The sequence below is a fragment of the Elaeis guineensis genome, chromosome 2 (assembly GCF_000442705.2).
Source record: "Elaeis guineensis isolate ETL-2024a chromosome 2, EG11, whole genome shotgun sequence".
NCBI classification, from domain to species: domain Eukaryota; kingdom Viridiplantae; phylum Streptophyta; class Magnoliopsida; order Arecales; family Arecaceae; genus Elaeis; species Elaeis guineensis.
This window is the reverse complement of record NC_025994.2, coordinates 115,304,065-115,321,166: the sequence shown is the minus strand read 5'-3', so window position 1 is coordinate 115,321,166 and position 17,102 is coordinate 115,304,065. Positions and strand designations below refer to the sequence as shown.

Here is a 17,102-nt window from a genome sequence, read left to right as displayed (position 1 = left end):
AATGTTAAAATGACATGAAATATTAACTATTTTTTGCTTAAAAAAAAGAAATGTTAACTATTACAAGACTTTCTAATCGTACGTCATTATTAAATAAATATATACAAAGTTGAAATGCTGAGCTAGTAGAATAATAAGAATTGATTCATATAGTTATATTAATTGTTGTGCTCATCTTATATTTCTTTAAGACTTCTGAATGATTTTACGACAGTGGTCTTGTGATATGTATATAGTTTGTATTGTCAATTGTGCTGCATTTAATAATAAATATGGTTCATCTATAATCTATTTAGAATGAATATGCTAAATATGATTTTAAGTTAATAGAGTGGCTCAGATCACCTTTTTTTTTTGTTTTAATATAGGCTTGTATTGTATGCATACAATAGCTGGAATCATAGGACTCATAAAATCAAGTTGAGCAATGTAATATATTTTTTCTTAACTCTTATCTTCATAAATATATATTTTGATGGGAATTATGGACATGATGTGAAAGAGCTATTAGGTTTGTAAAATTGATTTTCCCAAAAGGAGAAAGTGAATCATGGAGCTACTCCACAAATAAAAATTAAATATTGCAAGAACAATAATTTATCCAAAATAAAACTTTGACAATTGTTTTTATCTAAGATTAATATTTTAGGTAACTATCTTTTATTTTTTTTTGCAAAAATTTTTTCTAACTATCAATATTATCCATATAAAAATATGCTTCATTTTCTCTTTTTTAGGATCTATAAGGCATGCTTCTTTGTTGAAATCTTACAGGGCATTTGGTATGGGGTGATTCATTCAAGATCAAAGATGATATGAGTGGAAATGATGAGATCACTGCATTTAGTTACATCATGATGATCCTATGTGATAGTGATTTTAAATCATCCTCACTCTTCAAATCATCCCCCAACTTAGTAATGAGATACCCGTCCTTAAGGTTAGAAATTCAAGGTCATCCCTAGACAGTGATCTTGCACTAAAATATAATGACAAAAATATCCCTTAGTCAAACAAAAAAAAGATATATCAATAGTTATTAATATATTATATTAATATGATATTATATATTATATTTATGATATATATTATAGTATAATATATGATTAATCATATTATTGTCGTATTATGATTTAATGATAATTTTAAATTAAAGTAAAAATATCTTATTGTATTTTATATTTATATAATAAAAAATTTTAATATATTACTTCTATTTGTCTTATTCTTCTAATCAATATAAAAATTCATATTAATAAATAATATATTATAAGTATAAAAATATTAATTTTATAATAATAATTAATATATTTTGATAGGATTAATAATTTATAGTACCAGTAAATATATTTTTATAAAATTTATTAATTATTAATATTAATAATTATAATAATATTTTATTTATAATATATTATATATGATTAATAAATATATTTTTATAAAATATATTATGAATAATTTTGATATTATATAATTGATGATTTTAAATTCTATAGAATACTAAATAGATTACTCAAAAATATTTAAAAATTTTTAATTATTAAATTATGATTTATCAAATATAATGATCTTAAATTATCAATAATTAAATTATCATAGAATTTAAAGCATTAGTGGTCTTAGATCACTAATCTTATTTGTGCTAGCTTAATAAAATCCAAAAATTTCACGGACAAACACCAATGTCCGAACAAAAACCCCGTAGATTCGTCAGCCCCTCGGTATCGCTCTTTCAACTTTATCTCCACCATCCGAGCAGCCATGTAGAAATGTATTCAAATAAAATTATTAAATAAATAGATATCATCATATGAAAGGAGTAATTAATGTTACGGTAAAACGACATAAATAAAATCAGAAAAGAATTTATAGCGTCACTGCCAAATGCCAATCCCATCTTACTTCGGCCCTCCCTCCTCCTCTCAAAACTCATTTCGGAGGGACACGGGGAGGGAGGAGAGGGAGAGAGAGGAAATGCCTCGCCTTATAGAAATCCCACTTCTCACTCACTCCACCGCCTCCGCCGCCACCACCATCAGCAGATCTGCCACCGTGCGAGTTCTGCTCACCGCCTTCACCATCCTTCTCGTCCTCCACCTCACTATCTCTCCCCCCTCCAAATCCACCTACCACTCCCTCTTCCTCTCCCTGTCCGACAACGCCACCGCCGCCTGCCACCTCCTCGCCCTCACCCGCCGCCCCCACGTCGCCGGCACCCCGGCCAACGCCGCTGTCGCCGCCTACGTCCTCGCCGCCCTCTCCTTCTCCTCGCTTCCCGCCCACTCTGTCTCATACGACGTCTTCCTCACCTACCCCCTCCGCCGCTCCCTCATCCTCTCGCCCTCCCCGCGTCCTTCCCCGGGCCCCACCCTCGCCTTCGACCTCGTTCAAGAGATCTACCCCGGTGATCCCTATGCCGACGTGGCGGCGGAGGTGCTCCCCACTTTCCACGCCTACGCCCGCTCCGGCGCCGCCGCCGGCCCGGCTGCCTACGCCAACTACGGCCGGCTGGAGGACTTTGCCGCCCTGAGGGCCGCGGGTGTGAACGTCACCGGGGCTGTGGTCCTCGCGAGGTACGGTAAGATATATCGCGGGGACATTATAAAGAACGCGGAGGACGCTGGGGCTGCGGCAGCGGTGGTGTTCACAGACGCCAAGGACTACGGCGGTGGCGGGCAGGGCCGGTTCCCGGAGGGACCGGGGATGCCGGCAAGCGGCGTGCAGGTGGGGAGCACGTACCGGGGGTCTGGCGACCCGACGACGCCCGGGTGGGCAAGCGCCAGCGGGTGTGAGCGGTGGAGCGCGGCCGAGGTTGCGGCGAGCGGGCTGATGCCGGGGATCCCATCGCTGCCGGTGTCGGCCCAGGACGGGGAGGCGATCCTGAGGACCATTGGCGGACAGGTGGCGCCCGATGATTGGCAGGGCGTCGAGGGGGCGCCCCTGTACCGGCTTGGGCCCGGTCCGGGGTTCCTCAACCTCACATACATTGTAAGTTGGAGTGTCAGTTGGGACCATCGGATTGATGGTGATCTCTAGGTTTCTTCTGGATGATCTCTCTTCTAATTTTTTTTATCGTTTTTTGGACTTGAATGGTGGTATGTTTACCGAAATGTCACTGGTGGTCTCATCACTTATGGCATGGTACTTTGATAAGTTAGGGAAATGAAACACTGGCAACGATCCAAAATGTCTTTGCTGTGATCGAAGGGGAAGAAGAACCTGACCGGTAAGTTCTGTCCCTTGTATTATTTTAATATGCCATCGTCATGGTTACTTGAAGTTAATTTTTTTTTATAGCTTATTAAAATAATATAACTTGAACAAATTTTGGGATTCTCTGACTATTTGTCGTGGGTGGAGAATATAAAATAATGTGTGGGGACCCAAATGGTTAGTTCCAAATTTCTATGTATGCTGCCAAAAAGTGAAAAAAAGAAGAAGAAAGGAATAATTTAGCATGGGAGGAATTATCTAATTAATGTTTCAATCAGATTGAGATGCTGCCTAGATGATGGAAGAGAGCACAAATAAAGAAAAAAATAATTCAGCAACATTTATGACAAGTGCGTTCATGCATTTGTCAAGTAACAGAGATGAGATTTGAGGTTTTGGAGTAACATGGCCCAAGCTTTATTGGAATTTGGAAATGGATCTTATGATTGGACTTAATAGCAGAGCATGTTTAATGATCTAGAGAGAATTTGGTGGCCAGTTGATGGAATTTGGATGATTTTGATCCATGTCCCTGTCAAATTGTTCAGTGTGGTTTCGTGGTTGTGCACTTGCGTTGGGCTGCTAAGATCATTGGAATATGTAGTCTGGTTGACCTTTTTGATGGGTCGATGTGCCAGCCCATGCCAAATGTTGTGTCCAATCTCTTGTTGCACCGATCGCCGGTGAAGAGAATCTGTAAAATAAAGTCCATATTGATCGGAATTGTATCCAGTGGAGATCCTCCGATGCTTAAGTCAGTGAAGAGTGGTGAACAGCAGATGAATATTTAAAGAAGCAGAGTTTCAGCTTTCAAGAGTCCTTACTAAATGCTGTTCATTTATCTTCTTTTATAGACGAGTTATTGGTAACCGTTTGTAACGATCAGACACATGGGTCCCGCTTGTTTCAGCATTATATGATCGTGGGATGGATAGTTATACCCGTCACTAATCATGTTTTGGTCATTATGTGCTTTCTGTACTGGCTGTTTCAGTTTTGCCGACTATATGTCGGTAATCTAAAGATGTCGATTGCATATCGGCAATTGAGGAAGTCCGAATGACCATCGATCGACAACTCTAATATGCCGACGGTCATCGGTCTGAAATCAATCGAGTCATCATAGTTGAAGTTTGCCAATGATGGTTGAGGATAGCCGACTGTCAGTCGGCCAACCGATTGGCAGTCGGCAGTTCGTGCTTATCAGGCCGATTGAAAGTCGAAATCGGAGAGTCGGTTGAATTGCCCCAACAGCTGCCCCCTGCTCCTAAGTCCAAGGTAGTTTAACATGCGTGTTGTTACATGATCTGTCACATTGGACGAAAAGAGTTGTCACGTGTTGTCTCGAGTCCCGATTCGACTGCAGACATTAATGATTTTTCAAAAAACGAAGGATCTCCAATCTTTTGTCATTTCGATAACTGTGAAATCATCATTGGAATGTCGTTTCGAGAAGATAGTCCGACGTCCGGCGAATTCGGATGATTCGATTTTGACTAATCGATATCGGCCATATGTCCAGATATCATTGGCTCTATGCCGTTCATGCAGATATTGGTGAGGTGGCGTGATATGAGGATAGATGCATCGAACCGTCCGATCAAAGGTCGATTTTGATGTTGCCATGTGTTGAAATCTGAAAAAGTCCTGATTTGAAAAATCTCATCTAGACCGTTGAAGGGTCTCATATATGTAATGTCTCTTTTATTTGGACTTTTCGCTTTTGCATTCTTCATTTTCTTCTGCAACAGAAGGTTCTGCTTCAGGTGCTGAGAGCTTTTTCCGTTCACATCATTTCTTAGTTCCTGGTCGAGTTCTCGTTTCTTCCTCTTAAGTTTTTCTTTTTTTCTTCTAGGTTCTTTCATTTCTAATGGCAAGTAGGGGTAAGAAAGCGAAGGCTTCATCTTCTCGAGATAGTCAGTCGGAGAATCCGATCGATGATTCTCTTTTAGGTCCAGAGACGAAAATTTCTTCTTTGTCCGGATTCAATGTCGATCGGCTCCGGGAACAGTATCGTATCTCGAAGCAATTTTAGCTTTTTGCTCCTGGTCCGGATGATCGAGTGAACTCTCCTCTGGATCAGGTTGCATTTGATGTCGAGGATCTTTGGGCCGGTCTTTGATTTTCGATTCCGGAGTTCATCTGAAATCTTCTTGGTTATTACCATCTTTGCCCCGCTCAGCTAGCTTCGAATTTCATTCAATTGATTATTAGCTTTGCTTAGTTGTGTCGTCTTATCCCGATTAACCCTCGTCCTTCTCTTTTTCGAGTCTTTTTGGTCCTTCGTCCTCACCCAAAAGTCAAGGGTTGGTGGTCTTTCAATCCGAAGAAGGATCTTTCTTTTATTTTTGATCTTCCATCGTCCAATTATGGACGGAAAAATCAGTTTTTCTTTGTTTCTTCTTCACCTTTTTGAGGCTTTCCATCATCCTGGGACGATCCGAGAACCGGCCCCAATGAGCATAGTCGGGTTGACATCATCGATTGGGAAGATTTTCTCCGACTTAAAGATATGGAAGTCCCAGCGCAACGAGAGCTGATGACAGAGCAGGCTCTCTATGATGCCGGACTTAGTTTGGTAACTTTTTTAGATATAGCATAATCGTTCGCTTTATTTTTTATTTGCTTCTGAACTTTGTACTGAACTTTATCTTTTGATTGCAGCTATGCGGTCGACAACACGCGTCTCAACTGCCGACATCCGTCGACATACTGCTAAGAAGAGAGCAGCGACTGATGTTGAACCATCCCGACTGTCGAAGAGAAGTCGGGGTGACTCTGAGTCGGTGCCGACCAGGGAGTCCGACATCCTGTCAGTGATAGCTCCCAGCATCAAGCTGGTTATAGCGTTGTCAGCTCCGACAACGCTTCCTCCAATTGAAGTACCGTCGGCCGGAGTTGAGACGGCGAGAGATGAAGATGCCGCACCAGAGCCATCGATGGCTCCATCAGTCGGGGTTCGGGCCGATTTTACAGTCGCGGCCAAACCAGAATTATCTGCTGCTGCACAAGCTGTTCCTCAAGTGGCGCGGTCTCAAGCGCAGTCGAGCATAGACTTTATGGTGATTTCAAGCAAACGACCGCCGACTGGGGATCGGAGAAAGGCGCCGGCTACTTCCGCGGACAATGGATCATCGGGGGGGGTCTTCCCACCCTTTCTGACATCCGCATCTCCATTGGTAAGTCGGCCTTGGCCAATCCATCTTTGGCCAAATGACTCATCGAAGCTGCTTTTCTCCCGACAGACAGGGAGAATAGGAAAGATCAGACAGTATCCGAAATATTTTCTTCGTTTTATCCGACGATACTTGGGGTAAGTCAACGATACTTTTCTCCCTTTTCTTTTTTTGGTTTGACTTGACTTGTCCTTCTTTTTTAACTGGCACACGATATGTATGCTTTGGAGAGCGGGTATCGGAAGTTCACCGAGCTTCGTCAGGCATGGATGGACAAGGTCGCGATCGCCAATGTCGAAAAATTTACTGCCGTCGAACAACTTCAAGCGGCAGCCGAACGGGAGAAGATGCTTCAGGAAGAGATCTTCCGTGTGACGACCGAACTGCAATCCTCCAGAGCCGAATTAGGGTCGGCTCAACAGAGCATCGCATCCTTGGAGTCTCGGATCAAGAGCAAGAAGCATTCAATCAATCGGCTCCAGAGAGAAAGGGACGGATGCATAGAACTCGAGGCGGAGCGCGGAAGACATCGGGCTATCCAGAAGAGGTTGGCACTGACCGATGCAGAGTCAGTCTCTGCTAAGGAAGAAGCTGAATCGGCGAAAGGTGCTCTGAGTCTGGCCATCGAGAATTTCAAAAAATGAGAAGAATACAAAGATAAAATTTTCGAAGGTGGATTTGCCTCCTGTGTTGGATACGAAGACGGCAGAGATGCAGTCGAAAAATTATTTTCGAATTTGGACCTGAGCAGCATCGTCCCCTAGTTCGGGAGAAGAGGTTGCTGAGGAGACCACCGCGCCGAATGAAGGACATGCATCGATTGCATCAGAATTTGCTCCAACCACCGAAGTTGTATCGGAGTAAGGTGAAGAAGAAGCTGACTGGTGATCGGTGTAATACTTTTTCTTTTTTCTTTTTGTAATCGGATTAAGTTCAATTTTGTAATCAGACTTTGAGTCTAATTTTGTAATCTCTTCTTCAATGAATGAAAAAAATTTTTCAAGTATGAAATCTCTTTTTACACTTATACTGTCAATATCGTTGAATAATAGTCAGATTACCGATCATCCATTGGTGAATTGAATGTCGATCAATAATTGTAGTAAAATTTGTCCGCTAGTCGAGTATCAGCTGACTTAGCTTGGATACTTTATGTAGTTGATAGACGATGATAAGCCGAATATCCTTCGATTGACCGTAGTCAAGTCGGTGTATTTTCCACTCGATCGGGATCGAGTCGATATAATGTTCTGCTTAGCTAAAGCTAAGTCAGCATGAGTAGTTAAGTCAGTTTTTACAATAAAAAATCGAGATATAATCGATACAAGTTGATCGATTACACGGTGTCATTCGACTTAAGTAGGTTTTTACAGTGAAAAATCGAGATATAGTCGGTACAAATTGACCGATTACACAGTGTCGTTCGACTTAAGTCGGTTTTTATAATGAAAAATCGAGATATAGTCGGTACAAGTTGATCGATTACTTGTCGGTCTGATGCGGTTTTTGTAGATGATTTGTAGTTGACTGAAGATTTCAAGATTTAGAGTCCCAATGTTTCATTCCGAATATCATACATGTAAACAAGTTTATTGATAGTACATTTTCAAATTATCGACATTTCAAATCCGAGGAATAGTTGTCCCATCGAGGGTTTTTAGTCGATATGCATTCGGACGAAGTGTCTCGGTTACTTTGTAGGGTCCTCAATTTGGAGATAATTTTTCTTGATCCAAAGGCTTTGAAACTTCTGCTTTTCTTAGGATCATGTCTCCTGGACGAAAGACCTTCAGCTTGATTTTTGCATTATAATATCAGACGACTCTCTGTCGATATGCTGCCATTCGAACTTGAGCTTGCTGTCGAACTTTCGGAAGTAAGTCTAGGTCGGCTCTCGGACATTCAGAATTGCTCGGCTTATTATATTGTTCAATTCTTACTGATGGTAATCCGATCTCAAGTGGAATCATCGTCTTAGTTTTATAAGCTAGGTTGAATGGCGATTCTCCTGTTGGTATATGAAGAGTTGTCCGATATATCCATAAGATTGGATATAATTCTTCCATCCAGAGGCCTTTAGCTTCATTCAGTCTGGTTTTAAGATCTTATAGAATTGTTTGATTTGTTATCTCCACTTCACTATTGGACTGTGGATGACCGACTGAGGTGAGCTTGTGCATAATATGAAATTTCGCACAAAATTTTTTGAAATCCTGATTGTCGAATTGTCGACCATTATCGGTGATGATGGTGTGTGGTGGATCGAATCTACATATGATTGATTTCTGAATGAAGTCTTCCATCTAACTTTCAGTGATTTGTACCAAGAATTCAGTTTCTACTCATTTGGTGAAGTAATCAATAGCAATCATTATAAATTTTCTCTGACCGAATGTCGGAGGGAAAGGACCAAGTATGTCGATTTTCCATTGTGCGAAGGGCCATGGTGCAACAATTGATGTCAGCTGACTGGCTGGTTGATGTTGTATGTAAGCAAACTTCTGACATGGTTCACATCTTCAGACAAGTTCAGCTGCATCTTTCTTCATGGTGGGTCAATAATATCCTTGTCGTAAAACTTTATAAGCAATGATTTGCCTTCTAAGTAATTTTCATGAATTTTTTCATGAACTTCTCGGAGTGCATAGTCGGCATCCGTTGGTCACAAACATTTTAGCAAGAAAAGAGAGAATGACCTTTTTATAGAGTTGTCTATTTATCAAAATATATTGCGAGGCCATCCACCGCAGTCGTTTGGCTTTTGAAGGATTTGCAGATAGAGTTCCATCAGTTAAATACTGGATGATCGGATCCATCCAGCTGGGCTCATTATTGATTTACAGCACTTCTTCGATTTTGTCAATACTCGATTGTTCGAGACATTCGATGAACGTCCGATCCAACAAGCCAAATGAAGTGGTTACGAGTTAGGAAAGTGCGTTAGCTCGAGTATTCTCTGCTCTTGGAATGTGAGATATCTCAAAATATTTCAAAATCGATGTAAGATCTTTCACTTTCTGAAGATATCTCATCATAACAAGGTCTCGGACTTCAAACTCGTCCTTAACTTGCTCGATAATCAATTGTGAGTCGGTGAAGATCTTTAAGTTGTTGACATCAAGTTCTTTGATAATTTTCAGGCCGACTAGAAGAGCTTCATACTCGACTTGATTATTCGAGGCTTTAAAATTAAATCGAAGGGCATATTTGGTTACGATCCCTTCGAAATTGGTGAGGATGAGATCGACTCCACTGTCTTGTGCATTGAATATTCCATCAATATGCAGCATCTAAACCGATGTTAAATCGGCTTCAGGAGTTTCAATTTGCTTCGATTTATCGTCGAGCTCATCCTCAGGATTATTATCGGATATGGTGCACTCGACGACAAAGTCGGTCAAAACTTGTGCCTTCATCGACGGTCGCGGGCGATATTGAATATCAAACTCACTGAGTTTTATCGTTCATTTCGTCATTCGACCTGATGTATCAGATCGGTATAGAATTACCTTCAGCGACTGATCTATCAAGACAACTATTGGATGTGCTTGAAAGTACGGACGAAGTCGTTGTGATGATATGATCAGAGCGTAGATCATTTTTTTCGCTCTTAAATATCGTACTTCAGCATTATGAAGCACTTTACTGGTATAATAAATCGGTCGTTGAATTCGACTTTCATCCTCTTGGACAAGTATCGAACTAACTGCCTTCGTAGCAGTCGTCAGATAAAGATATAATGTTTCTTCCATTTTCAATTTTGTAATGGTGGAGATATCAAATATTTCTTCAAATCCTCGAAGGACTGTCGGCACTCATCTGACCATGAAAAGTTTTTTGCTGGTCTCAAGGTCTTGAAGAAAGGTAAACATCTTTCTGTCGATCTTGAGATGAATCGGCTGAGTGCGGCGATCATTCCAATGAGTTGTATTTTTTTCTTAGAGCTTGGATGCTTAATATCGATGATAGTCTTTATTTTCTCGAGATTAGCTTCAATTTCTCGTTGCGACATGATAAATCCGAGAAATTTCTCGAAAGTTATTTTGAATGCACATTTAGTCGGATTTAATTTTATCTGATGTCGTCAAAGTGTGTTGAAGGATTTTTTCAAGTCCCGAACATGATCAGAAGTTTGGAGGCTTTTCATTAGCATATCATCAATATAGACTTCCATGTTATGTCCAATTTATGCTTTAAACAGTTTGTTGACTGGTTGTTGATAAGTAGCTCCGATATTCTTTAAATCGAATGGCATTACTTTGTCATAGTAGATGCCTTTGTCGATTACGAAGGCAGTGTTTCTCATCTTCGGATGCCATTCGAATCTGATTGTAGCCCGCGAAGGCGTCCATAAAGCTCAAAAATCGATGTCCCGAAGTTGCATCAACTAGTTGGTCGATCTTTGGTAAGAAAAAACTGTCCTTCGGACAAGTTTCATTTAAATTTGTGTAGTTGATGCAGATTCTTCATTTTTCATTGGCTTTTCTCACCATCACTATATTGACGAGTTAATCGGGATAATTAGCTTTTCTGATGAAGCTAGCCACGAGAAGCTTGTCGACTTCCTCGTTGATGATCTTCTGTCTTTCAGGAGCAAAAGATCTTTTCTTTTGTCTCATCGATCTAGCTTTAGGATCAATGTTCAGCCGATGAGTTATTACTTTCGAAGAAATTTCTGGTATATCGATTGCCGATCCAATAAAAATATCGGCATTTGTTCTTAGTAGATTTATTAGTTATTGTCTCTCTGGATCAAATAATTGTGATCCGATTTGGACTGTCTTACGAAGATCTTCTTTTAACGGGATAGAAATCAATTGCTCGGTTGGTTCACCCTTTTTTTTATTTTCTCTTTGGTCCAACTTATCAACAATCAAAGAGTCTTCAGATTGATTATTCTTTATAGAGATCATGAAGCAACGTCGAGCAAGTTGTTGATCTTCACATATTTTTTCGACTCTATTTTTTGTTGGAAATCGGACCAATAAATAATATATTGAAACTACCACTCTCAAGGTATTAAGTTCAGGTCGTCCAAGTATGGCATTGTAAGCCGAAAAAATTCGGACGATAGTGAATGTCAAGAGAATAGTACTTTGTTGTGGATCTGTTCCTGCGGTTAGTGAGAAAGTAATTTTTTCTTCCACGATAACTGCATCTCTGGTAAAATCGATTAATGGCGTAGAGACTCTTCTGAGTCAGTCAGTCGGTAGTCGCATTCGGAAGAAAATCGAGTAAAAAAAATATCTGTAGAGCTTCCATTATCGATTAAAATTTTTTTACATTATAGTTTGCTATCGTTACCGAAACGACGACAGCATCATCATAGGAAGTTTGTATTCTCCGAACATTATCTTTCGAAAAAGAGATTACATTGTTAAATTATTGTTTCTTTACTGACTCTTCTTCGAAAATTGCGTTCCAGTCCTGCAGTCGTCCAGAAATCATATTGATCACTCCCGTCGTTAGTCGATTGTTAATCGTTTTCTCAGTTTGTGGCCGAGGTTGTTGGTTGGTGGGAAGTTGAGTCAGGCGATCTTATCGAAATTTTTCAAGGTAGCCAAGTCGGATCAGGATCTCTATTTCGTCCCTAAGTTGAATGTATTCTTTGGTATCGTGACCGTGATCATGATGAAACTGACAATACTTCTTCTTGTCGCGATTCCTCGATGGCGCTTTCATCGGTGGAGGATGTCGAAGATACTCCTCTCCTTCGATCTTCATTAAGATCTGCACACGGAGAGCAAAAAGAAAAGTATAGGAGTCATACTTGCTGTCATAGTTGTTCGGCCTTGGGACTCCGTCGATAGGGTGAGGCTTGCTTATTGATCGTTGACCGATTTGGTTCGATCGGAGCCTCGTTTTTCTTTTATTTCTTTTTATGACTTTTTTCTTCCGTCTGGCGTCGGTCAGAAGCGTCCTCATCCGTGTGAATATACTTGTATGTGCACTCTAAGAGTTCAGCATAGATCTTTGGGAGAGTCTTATCTAGAGAGTAGATGAATCTAGATCCCCTCAGACCTCTTTTCATGGTCGAGATGGCCATATCTTCGTTGAGGTCCCTGACCTTAAGCGTGGTCGTGTTGAAGCGAGCCACGAAATCTCTCAATGTCTCTGTCTTGCCTTGCTTGATGGGGAAGAAACTATCTGATGTCCGTGGCACCTTTCGACTAGTGCTGAAATGGACCACGAAAGAATGCTCGAGCTGCTCGAAAGAATTTATGCTCTCCAACTGAAGCCCAGAATACCAGCTCGAGCAGCCTTCCGAATAGTTGTCGGAAAGCCAATACATAGGAGGACGTCGGTGGCCCCCTGGATCATCATAAGAGTCTTATAACTCTCCAAATGATCAATTGGATTGGTGGAGCCGTCATATGGCTCCATTTATGGCATCTTGAATCGAGACAGGATTGGTTCATCCAAGATATGCTGAGAAAGAGGTTGGATAGTGTGAAAGTTGAGGTCGTTGGAAGACTTCCGACCTTTCATCTGGAGTCAAATAAGTTAGCGGTTGATCTCCTTGAATTTACGCTCGTAGTCATCGAGCCGCCGTTGCTGAGAAAATTCGGAGGTAGAATCTTCTGAAGAATTTGAAGATGGAGAAGGAGAAGGTACACGCGGCCTTTGTTCCTTGATGCTATGTACATGAGAAGGAGATCATCGTGAAGGATGAGTGGCATGATGAGAATGCTGGGAACACGGTTGCTCAACTCGATGAGAATGCCGAGACGGTCGTCGTTTGGAGATGAAGAGGATGAGCGTCGTAGAGGACGGCGACTGTGCCTGGATGGCACTGAATGAGCCACCGGCTCCACCGACGGTTGCTGTTGCTGTGTCTGTTGTTGTTGGAGGCTGTGCACCACCTCCGTCAACACTTTTATTTGCTGCATTAGAGTAGCAATTTGTGCATCCGTAGTGATTACAGGATGCGAAAAGTTTTGCTTTATCAATGGAGGTGGGGGAGGGAGATTTTCGACGGGAAGATTGCCTCGCGGATCCTGTTGAGTTGTTTTGAGCTCTGGTCTTTGTCATGATTGCTTGTATTCTCTCCCTTCCTGGCGCGCCAATCTGTTGCGTCCAATCCCTTGTTGCACCGGTCGCCGATAAAGAGCATCTACAAAATGAAGTCCACACTGATCGAAATTGTGTCTGACGGAGACCCTCCAATGCTTAAGTTAGTGGGGAGTGGTGAACAACAGATAAATATTCAAAGAAGCAAAGTTTCAGCTCTCAAGAGTTCTTACCAAATACTGTTCATTTATCTCCTTTTATGGATGAATTGTTGGTAACTGTTTGTAACGGTTAGATACGTGAATCCCGCTTGTTTCGGCATTATGTGATCGTGGGATGGGTGGTTATAACCGCCACTGATCATGTTCTGGCCATTATGCGCTTTCTGTGCTGGCGGTTTCAGGTTTGCCGACTATATATCAGTAGTTTGAAGAAGTCGACTGTATGTCGGCAATTAAGGAAGTCCGAATGACTATCGGTCGACAATTCTGATATGCCGATAGTCATCGGCTTGAAATCAGTTGAGTCATCATAGTTGGAGTTTGTCAAGGATGGTTGAGGATAGCCGACTGTCAGTCGGCCAACCGATTGGTAGTCGGCAGTTCGTACTTATTAGGCCGATTGAAAGTCAGAATCGAGGAGTCGGCTGAATTGCCCGAACACCAAAGTACATAAAATGAGCTTGAGTGTATGATATCAATGCTTGCTTCAGTCTAAAAGTCACGTGGGTGTCTTTGTTATTTGGAGAAGAAATGCAAAACCTACTGTGCAAACAGTTCTGGAAAACCTTAATGGGCTATTAAGACCTCTTTCAAGACCCATTTCCATGTTTCTCTGCATCAGAGATTGGGCAATTTTTTTGATGATTGCTTAGATAACGTAAATACATGTCGATGTCAGGCTGTTGACTTGATGACCTTTATATAGGATGCACAAATGAATCATCGTATAATTGAATATATGCAGAGAATTGTTGGAGTGGAAAATGATGATCCATTTTTGAGGAGCTAAAGGTACTCTGAAAAATTTAGCGGAGGTTAAATAGATCAACTTAGGTATGCTCATTTTATGGGATTTATGAAGTTCTGAAAAGAATTTTGTTGACTTATCATTCTTTCATCCTTTACAGATTTTCATCTAGAATAGCACATGAGCATATGAGACCAAACTGGTGATATCACAGTTTGATACATATAGGATGGAAGAATCAACTCTGGATTCGAAAGTAACTAGATTAAAACTTACAGTTGGACATAAAATGGTAATGGGGTTCCTGTTGCTGTAAGTTTCCTATCAGTAAAATCTACACGTACTTGATGATAAACTGTTGAAGTTATGTGTAATTTTTGGAGTGAGATGCATAAAAGCAGTGACTATACAACAAATTTTCAACCCTTATGATGCAACAGTAGCTAGTTTAAAACAAGGTTTTTTGTACTGTACCATCCATGCTGGACATATCATATCGTACTAGTGTCAAATTAGTATGCAGTCTAGTACCGCATCGGCGCTCAGTATGCCTTGCTGTCTCATATCATACCGTATACCAATACTATAATAGGATGGTATTGATATGGGGCTCGATACCGAGGTGGCAATCCTTAGTTTAAAACTTATAGAATCATGGCATTGGACTATTGTGGTTCCATGTGATTCTTGGCGTATGGACGTGTACAAGTGGTGACTGTTAGACTTTACAATAGATCTTCAGCCCTTTGGATACTTGGTGGTAGTGAAGATGATCTAGATTGAGGATTACAAAATTGGAAAAGGAGCCTAGCTTTTATTCAGTTTCCTTTCCCCCTTAGTTCGTGAGTTTGGCACATTATATAACCGATTGACTGTTCAGCCGATGATAGGAATGCAAGTCGTTGGAAGTTTTTAGGAGAGGTTGATTCCTAATTAGTTTAGCCTCTATGTTGGTTAAATTGAGGTTGCAAAACCACTATACCAGCACTATGATGTTATTTTCTTCTCTAGCAAGGGGCCATTATTGACATGTAACACTATCCCCTCCACCCTCATTAAAAAAAAAAAAAAAAAAACTCTCTTCCTCTCTACCTTAAAGACCGAGGAAGTTTTAGTCTAGTTTAGTCATCATAATATTTTCACATTGTGAAGTTTATTGAGAAAGAGGGCATGACACCATGACTCTTTTTTTGGAGTTTTTGTGGATCAACCCTTGATAAAATTTGAAGAAACATCTCTCCTATGATGTCTTCTTTTTGGGAATTATAATTGCTTTAGCATATCTTATGGCTCCTAGGTTTCTTATACTTTTATTTGATTAATACTTGGTGATCCAGAAGGATCACTAGATCCGATGTGGACCACTTTGGCTACTATGAGTAGCATTAGGCCAAATCCAGGGGTGAGATTTGTTATATTAAGAAGCCAAATCATATGCCAAACTTCTGAGGTCATAAGTTGGACATATATCATTTGATTGAGATATGATATTTTTTCTTTAAATTATGTAGTTTTTTGAGATCTATGACATAGCATCACCCTTTGAGGGGTCATAGAGCCAGTGCAAATTCCATCATTTGGTCCCCGAAAGGGGCCGTTTAAATTGATTTTTTTCGAAAATCTTTGACCAAAAGTATCTCCCAATTTAGGAAGTGTTAAGGGGAGTGATGGAAGGCAAAATTGATGTAGGAGTCGAGGTTTATCTTTTGTAGGATTTTAGCTTTTTCATATTTATTTCTACTAATCATGTTTAGTTTTGAAAAACTAATTCTATTCGAATAAGGAGAGAAATTTGATCTGAATTATGCAAGGACAGATCTAATTATTAGAAATAGAGGTTATGCATCTCAATTTTTGAATAATCAATGAAAGAAAAGGAGATCTAAACACTACTTTTGCCAATTTTTCCATCTTTTTTTGTTTTTTTTTGAGAAATTCGAGTTGAGCGGATTGAGGGAATTCTCTGTTCTTCTCAATTGAATAAAGTTGGCATGAGAGCTTTGGTTCTCTATAATCATAGGGGCATTAATTTATGGTCTAGATGCATGAACAGTACAAGCAGTTAGAAGGACTATCCGTACTTAAAGTGCATCGAAAAATAAAGATAAGTATAGCTGCTAGTTCTACCTTGATAGATGATGAGCTGAAATGATCTCTCTCATAACTAGAAAAGAAGATTGCCTAATTCATTGAGATTGCACTTTTAACATAAGCACCAATAATAACTATAGCGAAGCTGTCTCCCATGTCTATAGATGAGGTCTATCATCTGGTAAGGAGGATGAGCAACCTACAAGCACTCAGAATCCCCCTTTTCAGCCTTTTAAGGTTGAGTCTCAAATTGAGATTCTTATATATGGAGCTATCGATACAGAAAAGCTAGATAATTAGCTAGAGCTGTTAGAGATCTACTCACTATCTATGAAAACTCTAGTGTTTGAATATAGTTTTTGCCTGTTACAAGTTTTCTTGGTGGAATTCATAGATGAGGAACAATGATATTTCTAACATGACAGAGCAAATTGAAGGGTCTAATTAAGAGGCAGTGCTATTCAATTGACTGAGGAGGATCAATGGATCAACAGTATCTGTGGCGATCAATTTGTACAGAGCTATCTCATCGGGTTCCATAAGCAAGCCATCTCACTTGGAATTTTTGTCAATGATCATGTAGTCTTCATGTAATATGTTGGAAGTTCCACGAGAGCATCCAGAAGGAGCTAAAGCTCTTCA

At 40.3% G+C, this 17,102-nt stretch overlaps 1 protein-coding gene across 4 annotated transcripts in view; it reads left to right on the top strand.

Annotated features, from left to right (window-relative positions):
- Positions 1–1,869: 1,869 nt before the first annotated feature.
- The window catches only part of LOC114912635 (probable glutamate carboxypeptidase LAMP1), a 28,237-nt gene continuing 13,004 nt past the window's right edge, over positions 1,870–17,102 (top strand). For all 4 annotated transcript variants that reach the window (XM_073252864.1, XM_073252865.1, XM_073252866.1 and 1 more), the window contains exons 1-2: positions 1,870–2,988; positions 3,159–3,226. In XM_073252864.1, the coding sequence (XP_073108965.1) occupies positions 1,885–2,988; positions 3,159–3,226 (1,172 nt within the window). In that variant the 5' untranslated portion in view covers positions 1,870–1,884. The remainder of the gene's footprint in view (positions 2,989–3,158; positions 3,227–17,102) is intronic.